This window comes from Sardina pilchardus, chromosome 8 (genome assembly GCF_963854185.1).
Source record: "Sardina pilchardus chromosome 8, fSarPil1.1, whole genome shotgun sequence".
Taxonomy (NCBI): Eukaryota; Metazoa; Chordata; class Actinopteri; order Clupeiformes; family Clupeidae; genus Sardina; species Sardina pilchardus.
In genome coordinates this window covers 6,701,464-6,719,285 of record NC_085001.1, presented here as the reverse complement: position 1 = coordinate 6,719,285, position 17,822 = coordinate 6,701,464, and the positions used below count along the sequence as shown (strand labels likewise).

Below are 17,822 nucleotides of genomic sequence, written 5' to 3'. Positions count from 1 at the left end.
CATGCGAGCACTGTACATCTGAATCAGTCATTCATCAGAGACAGAGAGGAAGAAGGGGAGAGAGAGAGAGAGAGAGAGAGAGAGAGAGAGAGAGAGAGAGAGAGAGAGAGAGAGAGAGAGAGAGAGAGAGCTGTGACAACGGCAAAATCTTGCCGAGAACAGTAAACAAGTTGAGGGGGAAGGACCGAGGCTGTGTGTGTTCATTCGCTCCGCTCCTCTTCCCTTCTTAAGAATGAGCTGAACCATGTATGCCCATGACTCATGCCCCGGCCTACGTTTGTTTTTAGAAACGTTGATGTCCACAGTGGGAAGCTGAGCAAGCAGAGGAAAATGTGTCTGTGTGTTAAAGAACGCATGCCTTGAGTGTCAAGCCACAAGGTCCTGTGAGGCTTGCGTGACGTTGAGTTTGTTTTTCAATCATATCATATTAGAACATGTCCAAGATATATTCAGAACTTTTTCACAGACAGACATCTAATTTGCACATTTTATACATTTAAATTGAGAGGCTGACGTTGTAAGTCTGAGATGACAAGCCAGATGCATGAGGCACCAACACAGTAGCTAAATTTAGAATGGTCAATGCAAGTCCATGTCATCTAAGGGCTCATTCTGATTCACATCTGGTTCAGTATAGCATATCCAACCTTTGACAAACATGTACGTAAGGAATGTCTGATGACCTTCAGTTTGTTCACCTTGCAATGACTCGTGATATACTGGAGAAAGACATGCTCTGCTGTAGAGCCTAATGTTTATACACTAAAAGTTGTGGCATAATGGGGACAGTTCATGGTGTTCTATATAATGAATAAAATGTACAGAATTTGAATAGAATTACAAAATGTCTGACGGACCACATGGCTTGGAGCTTGGAGATCAAGCCTACCTTACTGAGAACTTCAAGCTTCTTCTTGTGTTTTTCGTTGGTGGTGAGAGAGGCAAACTGCTGCAGGAGCACAGGGGTGGGTGGGGTGGTGATATCCAGGAAGTACTTGAAGGCCTGGTAGATGGTGCAGGGGGGGATGCGGTTCTCATCTGTCCAGTTGCTGATCACCCCTTCAAAGGGGAAACAAGGACAGATGCAGCCGTTATACCTGGCCATTAGAAACAAAATGGAGGCAAACTCACAGGCTAACAAAGCTAGCATTGGAGCCCATGCTTATACACTATTATGCCAGACCACATAATTTGATTTATGCTGCATAATGAAACACAGATATGCTAATCTGCATGAAACATCTAAACAATTTACAGACTTCAAAAAGTCACATTGTTACTATAGGTACAACGGCTACCTAAGGCTGTGTTTCTCTCTTCTAGAAACTCCACCCTGACTATTTGATTGACAGGCGGGGCGTCTTCCAGCTTCTCAATGAGCGCCATGACCAAGTCCTCCTGGTTGCCCGAGAAGATGCCCAGATGGTCCCCAGGCTGGTATCTCAGGCTGTCGTGGTTATCTGTGGCGAGCCGCACAAATATGGTGGAGCGCCTGAGAGCAACAGTCAGAATGGAGCAGTGATTAGCGGCCATCACAGTCGCACGAGAACCATGCAGACGGCCCACACCATATGCTACAGAATTCATTGTTAACTTGTTTCTTTTTTTTTTTTTTATCCAGGTTGCATTTAACATTCAAAGCAACACAATGTAGTTTGTTGACCTTAAAATAATGGCTTCAAACTCATTTTATTAATCCACTGACTTGATAACATGGAGAATGGAGGCTCTGATATTGCTGATACACACCCGGAATGAATGTTATACAAGTATGTTGTACTGCACAGGAAAATGTCCTTTTTTATTCCATATCTGATGCAACTGGGTACCTCCATAACACTAAATGGGTACCCACCACATTCAAAATTGACAGCAAAGGGTGTTCATACCAATTTTTACATGTTATGTCTGTCTAGTGAGCACTGCATTTTATAAATAACTTACGTGGATTTCTCACTCTGTAGGTTCTCTCGCGCTAAGAGCTTGGCACCAGAAACTTTCTTCTTATGGACGGAGAAAAGTGCTACAAAAAGAAGGGCATTTGTGAGGGACCTGTCAAACCTTTAAGCGCTGACAAATCCCATTGCTCCTGACGCTAAAATTGAAGCCTTAAAATTGGTCACCTCCATAACATGCGGGCGGCGCTGAGCAGTAGCCTATACCTTGAGTGAGTGCGGGCGCCTCGGCGGTGTACGTCAGACGGAACTTGCTCTTTTTCCAGCTCCGGTCATTACTGATGAGCGAGTCGTTCGCCTTCTCGATGTTCACGTCGTCTCCGACGCAAAAGACGTCACACGCAGCCTGTGTAACCATGCACGCAGTTTTTTTTTTTTTTTTATTATTATTGACATTCACTCCTGTAGAATTATCTATTGCCATTGACATTTTTCTTTTGGAAAATGGTGGGTCTTATTTCATAACCAAAACCAATTACCTTGAAAACCTTCTTGGCCCAGGTTCTGAAAGACTCCTCTTGGCCGCACAGCTCGTCTCCCTCCCCCATGCGTAGGATGCGCTCCCCCCCCAGCTCCTCGAACAGAGTGTCCACAGCGTGGGCAAAGGCGCAGAAGTGTGGGTAGGCCCTGGAGCCAAGGCCAAACACAGAAAACCTGACGGAGAGAGAGAGAGAGAGAGAGAGAGAGAGAGAGAGAGAGAGAGAGAGAAAGAAAGAGACAGAGAGAGAGAGAGAGAGAGAGAAAGAGAGAGAGAGAGAGAGAGAGAGAGAGAGAGAGAGAGAGAGAGAGAGAGAGAGAGAGAATGCGACATGGGGGCTGCAATTCATTCTGCCAGGAGATTCGATGCTTTCACACATATTTCACCGTGAATGCCTACAAAGCAACTGCCTTCAGGCCACAGATCTGGCCCATATCTGTTTCAGAGTTGGCACAGATCTGTTTCAGGATCAGTTGTGAACTAAACAAAAAGGCTGCCCTTTCCCTCCACCTGTCTATCATTCTTTTTATTCAATCTTTCATTTTTCTCCTCTCTTTCATTTCTCAGAGCAGACATGGCTAACAAATGACAAAAAGGAAGTGTTTGGCTGGCGATAGCCTCACCGAACTCCCCCCCACCCCCCACCTTGTCACTGCGGATCAGCGCAGGACAACTGACATGACCGGGGTTTCACATTCAGCTGGCCAGCAGACCTGATTTGACCGCGTTGTCCAAACCACTTGGCAGGCTGTCTGCCGTGATTTACCTGACGTTTGCCAGAGGCCCCGTGCTCTCAAAGTTGTCTTTGGGCTCCGGCTCGTCACTGGAGGATTTGCGTGTGTCCGAGTAGGAGGAGACACTATTGAACCGTACTTTGTAGCTCCTGGAGAAAGATGAGGTGCAGGTGAGGAGTGTATATGAGGATATGTTTCTGTGTGCTTGTGACTGTGTGTGTCGATATGTAGTTGTGTGTGTGTGTGTGTGTGTGTGTGTGTGTGTGTGTGTGTGTGTGTGTGTGTGAACGCGCATGCATGAGTGTGTGAGTGAGTGCGTGCTTGTGTTTGTAATGGAGTTTGTTGACATAAGAAAGCACATACATCTGTTGTATTTTTGATATGCAAATAACAAAGCACATCAAACTCACTTTCTGTCCTCTGTGTTGGAAGTGGGATGTCTCATTTCCATCAAAGCTGCACCAAACTTCTGCAAAGGGAGAAGGGGGGGGATCATACTGTTGAGAGCAAGCTTTCAATTAATGTGTAGGTGTGTTTACAAACAAAAAGTGCTGTGGTGTCTGGAGGTATTCATCTCTGTGTTCTCTTTTGAAAGAGAAACTGACGTACTGAAAACTTTTCAGAGGGGGCTCACTGATTGGCTGGCCTGACGTCAGATAGCAGCTGATTGGCTGGTCTGAAGCCACATTCTGGCCTGGTTCAGGCTCAGTTGTGGCCCACGGGGGTAATTCCAAGTACGTGGATTAGTGACAAACCAGGTTAGTTAAACCTCCTCATAGAGGATATGATATGTATGGCTTCATTTGCCTAACAATACAATGGCATACTGTAACTCTCTTGTTGTAGGAGGTTTACCACTTACTCTGAGTTAACTTACCCAGGTTTATCACTAAACCACACACTTGGAATATCCCCCAGATCTGACTGATCAGAACCAGGGACTGTGTTCAGATATGGAGGCAAACGTTGAAGGTTAACACGTTATCTTTTCAGCTTTTAAATTCAAACATTTTTGCTTAAACATTCCAAATTGCTCATATTCAAACTGTAACCCCTAGTCCAGCTCCCGTTCTTGTTCATGGGGAATAGCCTCTCAGACTGTTTATGTCCACTTTGCAAATGTTTGGGATGTGAATCCAAAAGAAACCTTCTTGGTATTCTAAACACACTTGTACTGTTTGAAAAGTGCCTGGTAAAGTATTCTGCCCGAATACTGCTTGAAGCTGGTTTATAAAAGACACGGAACCTCCCTGCTCAGTGCTCACCCCCTCTTCCCCATGGTTATAATATTCAGGGCATTTCACATTATGTAGCTGCAAGGTGCCAATTTATCACACTCTCCCACACAACCAAATGCAGGTTTCACCATAATCTCTGAAAAAAAGGGAAGAAAACTTCGGAGTTTGACAGAACATTCCGCAAAGCATGTGGTTTAACAGGGGACGACAACTTCAAGGCAATGCTATTGACAACAGCTTAAGTGTGGCCGCTTCGGCAGCATCGCTGTTTCCTTGGCAAGGATTGATATCTTATTCTGAAACGGCAAATCTGAACAGCAAACAGCAACTACAGTAAACTGCAGTGAGCATAGTTTTGAAAGCACAGATTTTACACAAAGCAAAATAACAACTTTCACATACAACCATTACGATCATTGACCTTTCGCTTGAAAGGAATATTTTTTTATATATAGGACAAACCTCAGACCAATATATCAAGTGCCAGTTGAATATCACTTAGTCCATGTAAATATGACATGAAAAAGAAGACAGATGGAGAGAGAGAAACAAACAGTACTCACATCTGAGAGAAAGAGAGAGAGAAAGAAAGAATTCTTGACCTTTTTGGAAAATGACCATTCCAAGGTTTTCCCTTGCCAAGTTTGAAAGCACTAATCCTTATCATAATTGTTATTGAGACTGGGTTGTTTAATAAACATGTGGCTTGTTGTGCACAACCCCTAACAAAAGCACAAATCTCCCTTATTATTTCGGACAGTTTGATGGCCAAGTTCATATAACACTGTTTCACTGTGTTGTTTCCTTTTTGATTTGTTACACAATATGTGTTGAACATAAAAACAACTCCAGATAGGGGCCACACATTCGTTTTAAGAGTGTATTAAAACTCCTTCAGTGTTGTGCTGCACATTATTAGTGTTTTGTGTACGCAGAGTAGGCTAAACATGCTCAAATACCTCTCCGTTTTCAGGGGGGTCCCCATTGCCAAAGGTGCTGGTCACGGCCAGAACCAGCGTCTCATGTTCAAGGTCGACCATGTCATACTCCTCCATGGACATAACCTGGACAAAGCCAAAAAAGACTTTACCTCAAGGACACTTTACCTCAAAGACCGCAACCACAAAGAACACTGTTTTTTAAAGCTAGCACTCGATTTTGAGCATTCTATCCAGTAGAGACAGAAATGGCAAGAGTGGGATATCAGAAATGAATGGGATATCAGAAATGAATGTATACTTATATCTCATGGGCATGAAGACTATATTTGGCACAGGACACCAGCACTGCCCTCCCCCCCATCCCCCTCCCTCCCCGACACACCTTCCAAACACTGACCATCTATTCTGCATGCAGCTGAATAAATAACAATCATATTACTGCATTTTACAACCTTAAACCCAATCAGTCTAACCCGTAATCCCAACTGTTACTATATCTTAAAACCTGACCTTATTTCTTCACTGGGTTACGCGTCAGATAACATTATTCGAAGGAGAATAATCACCCGCAGAAGATAAAAGTGGCGCCTAACTCCAAGTGAAGCCTCAGACAAGCTTGGCTCCATACCCATGTCAAATGATGTTGACACAATGCCAAGGGGGGGCGGGGAGACAGTTAATGAACCCTGTGTTCCTGCTTTAACGAGGTGATAATATGTTGTGATACAATTAACATCTGAGCATCAGACTAAAGCACAGCTCCCCCCAAGGGCACGGAGATGGGAGGAAAGAGAGAGGGAGAGAGAGAGAGAGAGAGAGAGAGAGAGAGAGAGAGAGAGAGTCTGAGTGTACTGCTGTGTGTGTGTGTGTGTGTTGTGTGACGAGGTGAGTGCCAGTCATCTGCATTTGTAATACTTAATGACTAGATGGCTCTGCTGTGATTGATTACATTACCAAAAAAAAAGAAAACAGGAAATCTTGTCCTACAGGGAATCGCTTGATTAAATGCACCCATTTAAGGTCTTTTTTCCCTCCCTCTCTCTCTCTCTCTGCCTCACACACACCACACACACACACACACACACACACACACACACACACATAACCACACACAAACACACACACACACACACATGTGCAAGCACATACACACACATTTCCACACAGCTAGGGGTGGTTTGTGATGTTATCATAAACTACAGTGCGTCGCTTGGTTGAGTAAATCCAGCACTTCCCTCCGGCTCTGCCTTACACGGCCGGAAAAAGGATTGTGACAAAAGACACATTTATGCCGTCCAAGAGCAACAGCTCCACTGGGTGTGAAAGACGATGTTTTTCTTCAACATTACAATGTGCTTGTTTACCCTCATGCACAGCAGCCACAGAAACAAAAGCAGTCACACTCGATTTTTCAGTAGCCTTAAGTATGGTGGACTTTAATACATTACATGCTACTTCTTGTATGTCAGTACTGTATGAATACATAGCGTTAAATATTATATCTACGAGTGACAAATACATTCTGTAACAATAAGATTAATGCCAGAAAAAAATCACCTTAATAAATCACCTTAATAAGTACTGAGTGCTTATTGACTAAGGCAATTTGGCATGACATGTAATCAAATAAATATGTCCTTGTGATAGATTTATAGCATGCCGAGGACACTGACAATGTTGACACTAAAGAGATTTGGCTTCAAGAATGCAGTGCCAAGGAGAGAGAAGAGTCTTTGAAAAGGGAAAAAGCCTTGATTGTGAAATGTGTTACCTTGGCATCAAAAGCGTGCTTGAAGATTTCACAGAGCGTTTTGGCGTAGTCCTGAGATTTGCCCGTCTCAGTGGCAAACAGAATGGTGGCCTTCACCCTCTTGGCCATGGCTGCACCCATGAGCTTTGCAGAGAACTTCACCGCCCTGCGAACACACACACACACACACACACACACACACACACACACACACACACACACACACACACACACACACACACACACACACACACACAAAGCAAGTTAACACACACACATAAAGTTAGGATTCAAACAAACTCTGTCTTCACCTCTCTCTCTCTCTTTCTCTCTCCCTTTCTCCATCTCTCTCTCTCTCTTTCTCTCCTTCTTCCCTGAAACCACTGTGTCTCTCCTGCTGCTCCTTGCCTCCAGCATCAGCTTCACTCTAGCGCTGGCAGCCCGCGTCCTGTTTAACCGGCGCTGGCAATCATGATTACCTAGCTTGTCGCATCCTCTGGGCAATTATACATTAATGGCCCTGAGGAAGAGGAGGAGGAGGAGGAGGAGGAGGAAGGGGGGGGGGGTAACAAGAGTGGATCCTGCTCTGATTACCCCCTCAGGGGTGTGATGGAGGCAATTACAACATCGACTACATCATCCTCATATCCTCTTTATGTATCTTGTCTGATATCATCAGGTCTGAATAAGGCAAGACTAATGGCTAAACAACTAAACAAAGATTAACATAAGGGGAGAGAGAGAGAGAGAGAGTTGTGATACTATTTTTATTGTGCATCTGCTTTATGATACACAACACGCTGTAATTCCTGGAGGCAAAATAAAAAGAAAGAAACTGCATTTGGCTGGTTGTAGTGTCTTTGAGTGTTTAGAAAAGTCCCCAAAGTTGAAAAGTACTTCTACAACTAGAAATTGTATGTGTAATAAATTAATGTATTATTGTTGTTATTATTATTCTCTGTCACTCACTTGGCGAGCTTCTTGAATCCGATGGTTCTCTTCTTGGTGGGAGTCCCGTTCACCCCCTTCCACACGTGATTGTTCCAGGGGTCGGACTGCGCGCGCGTGCACGCACACACACACACACACACACACACACACACACACAAAAGCACACAAAATGAGAAGAGAATAAAAAAGGGAAAAAAGGCATCAAATCACAAATTGCATTTTTATCCTTCAACAGTTTTCAGCTCTCGATTTCACACACACACACACACACACACACACACACACACACACACACACACACACTAATGCCTAAACATATGCACAAATGCTCATATACATACACATGCATACAGTACACACAAATGTCCTAACTCCAAACACACACACACATGCAAAAAAAATGCATATACTGTACACACATACACACATATAAATGCACACTCTGACTCATACACACACACACACACACACAGTGCCCACTCTCTCCAAAGTGCAGTACCTGGTACTCGAACGAGGGCGTAAGGCGATAATTGATCATCTCCTGGTGGAACACTGGCGTGATGCTGCCCGACATGGGCGGCACGATCCATACCCAGTCTCCCGGGCAGCCCCCCCGCACACGGAACTCGTTCTCCATGTGCTTGATGAAGGACTCTGTCGCCGAGTGGTGGTCCACTATGGTCACCTTAGATATCTGACAGAGACCATTTTTATTTTACATTTTTTTGTTTTTCAATCGATCACAGAAGGGTTAATTTACAAATGTGTATTAAAACAGACCAGTATTTTAGACAGACCATTTTTAATTGTTTTACTTTTACATTTGAAATCATTCCTGTGTAAGTTGTCAGTTCCTTAGATTTGTGACTACATATGCCATTAATGAGGCATGACAGACATCACGGAATCAATGTTCTTCCAAACCAGTAGCGATTCTCCCACACACACCACCAACTATTTCAGTCCAAATGTTGTAATGCATGTACATGGTGTGGAGCATTTCACAATGGTGTTTGGCATGGTCACAATGGCACAATGGTTAATGGCATTTCATGTTGCTGTTCCGTTGGTCAGGACAGTCCTGGTAAGTCTTTTCCACTCAGCGTGGAGCTTTTTACCTGGAAGCTGTACAGGACAGCAATGTTAATCTCCACCAGGGCCTGGTCCTTCCACAGAGAGGAGGTTTTCCTGGTGTCCAGTCCCATCATCTTGGCAGCATCCTGTCAGCAACACAGATGAGACATTGACAGATAGCACTGCTTGCAGATCTATCAACATTCATACACTCAAATTAATTTCACAATGCATTATTCAATGCTACTTGTCATCAATAATATAAAACTGCCTTGAGGATTTGCTATGAAAGTAACTCAATGCGCTAGTATTCCCCACAGTGCATTTTGCTCTTCGTGTGTGATGATAAAGCTCTCGGTAATAACTCATTAAGAGAGCGCTCAGTACTCTTTAGTGAAATGCTTCCCTCATTGTTTTGATATTGTGCTGGCGCGCCGAACTCCAACGCGCAGGGATTCGGGCGTGTTTGAGTGTGAAGGTGTGAGAGAGAGAGAGAGAGAGAGAGAGAGAGAGAGAGAGAGAGAGGAGGAGGCTATAGCACTGAAGCGCTCTGCCTTGAAACAGCAGATGAATGCATCTCATCGCAGCAGAGAGGAGAGGAGGAGGAGAGGAGGAGGAGAGGAGAGGAGGAGGAGAGGAGAGCAGAGCAGTGAACTCCCCCACACGATGGCTATGGTAATGAGCTCTCTAAACAAGAACAGCACCATGTGTCATCTCCATGGTTCTGCTTAGTAGTGAGAACATGCATGCACACACACACACACACACACGCACACTCACTTACACACACATACTTATTGACATAGAAACATGCACAAACACAAAAATACTTTCACACACATGCTCCTGTGTGCACACTGGACTGCACACATTCACACACATAAGCTCAAACACACACGCACACAAACACACACATACACACACACACACACACACACACACACACACACACACACACACACGGAAACAAGCACACAGAAGCCTTTCAAGAGCTATAAAAAAGAAACTGAAAAAGCAGTGTCATTTACTGCAGCTAATTTTTTCGCCGGCTCTTTCAAGGAAATCCCAAAAATATTCCAGCACATTATGTGACAGCTCCACACCGGCAGGGCAGAGAAATGGCTTTTGTTAGCAGCTGTCTCTGGAATGGAAATAGTCCCGTAATGGCTCTGAGCTGGCCCAGTTATGGTGCTGATCCGGCCCCAATCCACGACAAAGCCAGCTGCTATCTGGAGCCAAGCTCTGAGTGTGTGGTGAGGCTGTTTGTTTATATGTTTGTTAGTTAATTTGTTTGTTTGTTTGTTTGTTTGTTTGTTTGTTTTACTGCACCTCCAGGATGTTGTATCGCGAGCTGTCGCAGAAGTCCCTGACGCCGATCTCTGTGCCCATGTACCAGCCGCTGAAGGGGCAGCCGGTGAACTCCAGGCCGCCGATCTCCAGCAGCATGTTGGACACGGCGGGCAGCCCGTACCACTTCAGATCCAGCTCCTTGAACCACTCGAACCTGCCGCAAAAAAACAGCAGAGCAGAGAGACAGCAGCCATTACGCAACAGAGTCGTGCACACAAGCGCTCCACCGCAACGCTCCAGCTCACTTTTACACATCTGTCTGTTTTATGCACCTTTGTGTTTTAGCAAAGTCTTGCTAATCAATATTATCTGAGGTGAAGTTAAAAACAATCTGGCATATTAAAGGCACAATAAATTGCCTGTCTTTTTTTTTCCGTCAGTGTCTTTCAGAAGTACACTTCTGGCAGGTGTTTAATGTGGTCCCTGTTTGCCTGATCAGCAGATGAAGTGGGATGTTTGTGCACAGCGACTGAGGACATCCATCAGTGGATCTGCATGAAATCCCTGCAGTGAGCACTGCTAGAACTCTCTGTGTATCCCTGCCAAGTCTCAGCCCGAGCCTGAATTACCTTGCCGCCCCTAATTTGCACTACATAAAGCAAACAGCAATGCGCCCAGCCAAAACTATCATTATCACCAAAAGAACACCTGCGAGAGCGCTCCGGCCCCCTCGTCGTCTAATGCACGCTACCTGAGAGTCGTGCGGGGCCCAGGTGGGCTGATCGGTGGCAGCGGTAGTAGCGCCGACTCCCCGGGGGGCTTTTTGCGGCACTAAGACATCATTGGTACCAGCGCACGGAGATTGCCAAGCTGGCAGCCGCGCTCACGCCAACTGATGTAGGATTGGAGGAGCCATCCAGGACTGGCGCTTGGCAGTGCGCCCTGCTCAGCACTCTGGAGGATTTCTCTCTTCTGAATGTGAGTCATATGAGTCTCTCTTTTTTTTTCTCTTGTTCTCTCTGTTTTTCGCATCCTCTCTTTCTCTTTCTCTATCTCTCTCTCTCGCGCTATCTCTCTGATTCTCTTCCTCTGTGCTCTCCCGTTGATTCCCTCTCTTTCTTGTTGTTGCTCTCTTATACCGGTTTATTTCTCACCTCTTTATCTCTCCCTCTCTTTCACTGCTCCTCCATTCTCCCTTTCTCTTCATGTCTCTATCTATCCATCTAACTATCTATCTATCTATCTATCTATCTATCTATTCATCTTCTCCATATCTATTCATCTGCCTTTGAACCTATCTATCTACACACCCCCAATCTATCCACCTATTTAACTATCCATCCATTCAGGCTTGTTTACCTCTGGCTCACTTCTCGGAAAACAGCCGAGCGTGGACTGTGTTTACCAGGACCATGGGGACACGCAGCATAACCAACCTCTAGCGCAAGTACTTAGGGCCTGGAAATAGGCACATAAAAGCAACATGGAAATCACTGACTCCTGTGTGGGGGGTTCTTGAGGCAAAATCTGATGAGCTGATGTGGGTGAAAGTGTGTCCTCGCAAGCCTGTGAGTCTTTATAGCCCTAGGTGTGTGTGTGTGTGTGAGTGTGTGTGCTTCTGTGTGTGTCTGTGTGTGTGCCGGTCTGAACAACAGTGGTGTCCTCACAAACCTGTGTCCTTGCAAGTGTGTGTGTGTCCTCACATCCCAGAGTGTGTGTGTGTGTGTGTGTGTGTGTGTGTGTGTGTGTGTGTGTGTGTGTGTGTGTGTGTATGTGTGGAGGTGTGTGTGTGTGTGTGTGTGTGTGTGTGTGTGTGTGTGTGTGAGAGCATCAGGAGTGTTTACCGCGTTCCTGAATCACTCACTTTGGGTGGATGATGGGCACCTCCAGGATGAGGTCGTCGGGCAGCTCAAACAGCTCTGGGTCGTTCCCGTTGGCCTGCAGCAGGAGGGGGAGGACATCGAAGCGCCCGCGTGGGGCTTTCCAGCCCTGCTGCATACAGATCTAGCCAGAGGAGAACAACAACAGCAGCAGGAGTCACTCGAGTGCCCAACAGGACAGCAGCTGATATGACAGCAGAGCCACGTTCAACATGGCAGCCGAAAGCAAGTGTTTTCAAACCATGTTTTCTTTGTGTTAAGCTCACTGTGAATGTTTGCAAACACACACATGAATGGTCAGAGGATGTAGTTCTTGGCAAACAAACATGGATACTGGACTTCACATTACTGAACTATTATTAAATTGAACAATTTGGATACAATTTGGAAGTAGTTATATACAGTCGCATTTAAGCACTTTGAGTAGGCTAATGAACAATTTGATTAGGATATTCATGGTTTCATCAGGTCCCTTTCCACAGGTGTATTAATCAAGCACCTTGATTATCAATGCAAACTGCAAGGTGCTTGATTAGTACACCTGTGCAGAGGGACCTGATAAAACCCATGAATAATGCTGCATTCCAGACCTCATCCAAACAAGTGGGAGGTGGGACCTACCCTACCTGAAAGGTTCTACCTCCCACTTCAAAGCGTTCCAAGCATTTTGGAGTGGGAGGTTTAGAAGACATGGGTGACCGACGTAACGTTAGCATACCGTCGTAACGTTAGCATATTAGGCTAGGCTAACTGTATAACGTTCTAACGTTACTTTCACAATACGTTGTATTCTTTGTTGACACAATTTTAAGTCATAATATGAAGAACAAGTTAATTACCGTGTCTAAAACAACCCTACCCTAAAGTTTATAGCGCATTCCTTGAAGTTACCCCTCATGGAACATGTCTCCATGGGCGCCGCCATAATCCTCCCACTTCATTTTGTTGAGGTCGGGGCAGGTTGAGCTCATACGAGTTTGCGAGTAGGAGCTCCCACTTCGACAGGCGTTCCAGTGCATCTTTTGTAGTTGGAGGTAGGATAAATCCCACATCCCACTAGTTTAAATGCTGTCTGGAATGCACCATTAGCCCTTTTCACGGTGATGTCAGACGAATCGTTGCTGGGTATCCTCCGGCATGTCCAGCCGCCAAATACTACAGAAGAATAAGAAGAAGTATTCATGGGTTTCATCAGGTCCCTTTCCACAGGTGTATACAATCAAGCACCATGCAGTCTGCATTGATAATCAAGGTGCTTGATTGTATACACCTGTGGAAAGGGACCTGATGAAACCCATGAATACTTCTTCTTCTTCTTCTGTAGTATTTGGCGGCTGGACATGCCGGAGGATACCCAGCAACGCTTCGTCTGACATCACGTGAAAAGGGCTAATAGACAGCACTTCCAGTTTAATCCCACTTTCCTATAACCCTAAATCTAACCTTAACTGTGACGGGCAATAGTCAAAATCTTAGATAGATAGATAGATAGATGTGATTGGTAACACACACACACACACACACACACACACACACACACACACACACACACACACACACACACACACACACACAGCCATCTCTGGGCAAAGGTGTGATACATAATGGCCAAAATCAAGCATATCATTATATGGAAGCATTTTGACCCAGTAGGGTTAAAAGTGGGTAACACTTTCCTTGAAGGTAACTATATAAGATTGATATGACACTGTCATGACACATGATCCCTAACGCTAACCCTAACCCTAACTCATCATTACAAACACTGAATGACACTTAATGACAGAATGTCATAAACATTTATGACTTGTTCGTAATGTTCATGATACATTCATGACAGTGTCATGGCACTCTTATGTAGATACCTTCAACTAAAGTGTACCCTAAAAGTGTTGAGGTGTGCCGAGATGCGTGTGCTAGGCTAACCTCTGTGAGCTCCACTGAGGCTGGGTCTCCCAGTACAGAGCTGTCAGGCTGCTTGTAGCCAGCGTAGCGGATCAGCTGGTTGTTCCACACGCGGTAGTCGTGTTTCCCGTCCGTCCTCTGGGGGAATATGGTGATGGCCGATCTGGGAGGGAGGAGAGGTCACGTCACGAGGCTGACCTTTGGCTTTTTGCGCTCATTCAGATACAATGGCATTGACTTAAAGACACAGTCCTTGATTACGGCCCAATGCACCTTTTGTGAAATTCAGGAAATCTCCTCCCTTCGAGTGGAAGTAGCTCCACAGCTAATCACTTGACCACACTCTGATCAGCACTCCCCATTGCTGTTGGTGAGCTTGAATAGTGCATGACTCTGCCTGAGCCACCTCACTGGTTCCCATCCAGCCAGAGCTGTCTATAAAGAACTGTGTTTTTTGAGAGCACACCAAATTTACCAAAGAAGTCTATTGGATCATATTCAAGGACTGCACTTTAAGCTGGAAGCTGGAAACACTGGACTAAATTAAACCACAGTCAAAGTCAAAGCGAAAGGGTCAATCTATTCTTCAGTATTCTAGGTATTCAGTCTAGATGGTCATTTTCAGCGACTCGAGTATCCTATTCCATTTTAACACACTGAAACTTCAACACACTGAAAGAGGGACTTCTCTACAATAATATCTCCCTATCCTCATTTTAGCAACAAGTTGGCCCACGCCAACATCACCAGGTGCCTCTCATCAGCTGCCATAACAGGGAAAAACCTGTGCTGCAATGATAGATGATGCAGCTTTCTTCTTTTTCTGCGAGTAACACCAAAAGCTGCCAACAGCAAGCCTGTCGCTGGGCGCTGTTTCCTATTTCTAGCGGCACACAGGAGTTAGCGAGCAGGGCTTGTTTCTCTGCCCCCCCTGCGCCGCATTCAGCTCTGTGAGGTGAGGATGACAGCGACAGAGGCAGAGGCAGAGGCAGAAGCACCTCGCTATCTGACTCCCTCTCTCCCTCTCTCTCTCTCTCTGTGATCACAGAGCCTGTCGCAGCTAATTAAGCAGAACCTGGAGAATTAGTGTCACCTATGATTAGTGCGCTAGGAGAGCTGCGCTCCTGCACTGCTATGGTAAAGAGGAGAGGAGACGAGAGAAGAGGGGAGCAAAGAGGAAAGGGGAGAGGAGAGTGGAAGGGAGGAGGGGAGGAGAGGCAAGGAGAGGAGAGGAGAGAGGGGAGGAGAGGCGAGGAAAGAAGGGGAGAGGAAAGGGGATGAGAGGCGAGGAAAGAAGAGGAGAGGAGTGGGGAGCAGAGGAAAGGGAAGAGGAGAGGAGAGGAAAGGAAAGGAGAGGAGAGGAAAGGAGACGGGAGCAAAGAGGAACGGGAAGAGGAGAGGAGAGGAGAGGGTTGATGATGGTGGCGGGGGCTGAAGGGGAAGAGTGAGGGAAATGGAACCATGGAACAGTGGGCCGTATTTTGAGCCAGATCAGAACCAGATTAAGGCCAGATCAGAACTGGATCAGAACCGAATTAAGGCCAGATCAGAACTGGATCAAAGTCGGATTTGCATCTGATCAGAGCTGTGTTCAAGTCAGCAAACATATGCAAACGCCAATGTATGCCTTGAGTCCCCTAAAAATGTGCAGATTACGCAAAATCGTCTGTTGGACTAAGGGTGGACTAAGGGTTAACATCAAAATAAAAAAAAAACTCACAAACTGAAACTCTTTGGAAAATGTAGACGTGAACAGAAAATATGTTCGCCTTGAGCTTTTGCATCAGGGCTGACTCCAGCTACTATGTGGGAAGACACACCATGCAGCGAGGGAGAGAGACCACAGAGGGAAAGCAAGGAATATGGAGAGAAGGGTATCCTGGCATAATGGTTGGCACAAAGAGGGCATGTTCAGAGGGGGCAATGAAGAACCGTGTTAACACTGTCAGCACAGTGAAGCTTGTGAAATGGCTTTAGAGCTGAAATGATAAGCTGCAAGGCATGATGATAACTTAATGAAAGAGGGCATAAGTGAGTGGCCTGATAGCTTACCTGAGGTTGCCTTTGTTGGTGGCATATTTGATATGATTACAGATGGAATTAAACATCCCATGAGCTGTTGAACAGTCTCTGGCATCAAATACCTACAGCACATTAAAACGGCACAATTGGAAAATGAGACATTGGCAAAGGTTCAACTGAGCAACAAATCCTTACATACAGCAGGGGCCCGTTTCCCAAAGCCACAGCAACTTCGTTGGTTGCAAGACAATATCCTATTGCCAACCAACAGGATAGCGATGGTTTTGGGAAACGCGCCCAAGACGTCTAAAAGAGTACCAGCGAACACCAGTTTCCCGATCTGTCTCATGAAACTGTGTTCTCTTGTGTAGTCTGCATCTTCCAGGGCAAATGTGCCCGTGTGCTCAACTCAAGTCAGTCAGTGCTCTGACTGGTTGGTAGGCTGTAGATTTGGGCACAAGGCTACTGTATAAACAGGATGATCAATGGAGGTATTACTTAGACCTCAGTCTACTGTACATACAGTACATTCATTTCAATAAACAACGCTATGACAACAGCCTATCTTATCTAAATTTATTTGGTTGACACGTTTATCCAAAGCAACTTGCAGATCTCATGTAATTCGCTATGTGCACAAACGGTTTTAGTACTGCCGTTAGATTTCCGGCGTGTTCGAACCTGCAGCTATTGCTACGGTAATTAGTGTCTACATGGACCCGGTTGAGTGTTGCACCTAGTGAATCAACACTTTATGATAAAGAGGGATTTGGCCCCAGCCGTGGCGCAACTGGCTGGGGCACCTGCACCGCATGCCGGCGACCCGGGTTCGATTCCCGCCCCGTGGTCCTTTCCGGATCCCACCCTAGCTCTCTCTCCCACTCGCTTCCTGTCATTCTCTCTACTGTCCTGTCCAATTAAAGGCATAAAAAGCCCAAAAAATATCCCTTAAAAAAAAAAAAAAAAAAAAAAAAAAAGAGGGATTTGAGCACGTTGAAATTTGCATAATTGGGAAAACAAGATATTCCGTGTCTTAGTGAATATTTAAGGAGCAGAATAAAACAGAAGATGCCGTTTCAATATCGTGAACGCTCCACCAGAGCAAGTCAAACGGCAGTACTAAGTGACTTTGGTGCACTGATCCTATTGCAGGAGTAGACTCCCTAGCCTAGAGCAACTCAGAGTTAAACAAAACAACCCACTGTGTATCTAAGCTAAGCTAAGATGTCTGTAGGCTCCAGTGATTTAAAACTGCTAAGGGCCATTGATAGGCACAACATGAAGCAGCTTATTGCTTTTCTAAAATGGTTACTACTGTACATATATCTGGCAAGATTTTATAAAATAAAGGCACATCAACAAGAAAGTTGTTTATTCATAGATAGCCATTCTTCCACCGAGAAATACTGTATATGAACTCTATCAGAGTGGTTGCCAAGCAATGTTGAGACACAGCAACTCTGACTTTTGTATCGACTTGTAATATGAACGAAATGCTGTCAACGTAAGCGGTTCTGCTGGGTTTTACAATGGCATTGAACACGACTCCGCCATCATATCATAAAGAAAGGACCGGAACTATCCGTTTTAGAAAATAGGCCTCC

The 17,822-nt window shown here is 45.3% G+C and overlaps 1 protein-coding gene across 1 annotated transcript in view; it reads right to left on the bottom strand.

Moving 5' to 3' along the window:
* nos1 (nitric oxide synthase 1 (neuronal)) overlaps positions 1-17,822 on the bottom strand; it is a 38,368-nt gene that overhangs the window by 7,987 nt on the left and 12,559 nt on the right. The window contains exons 6-21 of the mRNA XM_062543947.1: positions 16,249-16,340; positions 14,218-14,359; positions 12,276-12,415; positions 10,451-10,625; positions 9,166-9,267; positions 8,547-8,741; positions 8,066-8,151; positions 7,118-7,262; positions 5,365-5,469; positions 3,578-3,636; positions 3,200-3,316; positions 2,435-2,609; positions 2,163-2,301; positions 1,945-2,023; positions 1,299-1,492; positions 890-1,059 (exon numbers count right to left, since the gene is read on the bottom strand). Coding sequence (XP_062399931.1) covers positions 890-1,059; positions 1,299-1,492; positions 1,945-2,023; positions 2,163-2,301; positions 2,435-2,609; positions 3,200-3,316; positions 3,578-3,636; positions 5,365-5,469; positions 7,118-7,262; positions 8,066-8,151; positions 8,547-8,741; positions 9,166-9,267; positions 10,451-10,625; positions 12,276-12,415; positions 14,218-14,359; positions 16,249-16,340 — 2,115 coding nt within the window. The remainder of the gene's footprint in view (positions 1-889; positions 1,060-1,298; positions 1,493-1,944; positions 2,024-2,162; positions 2,302-2,434; positions 2,610-3,199; positions 3,317-3,577; positions 3,637-5,364; positions 5,470-7,117; positions 7,263-8,065; positions 8,152-8,546; positions 8,742-9,165; positions 9,268-10,450; positions 10,626-12,275; positions 12,416-14,217; positions 14,360-16,248; positions 16,341-17,822) is intronic.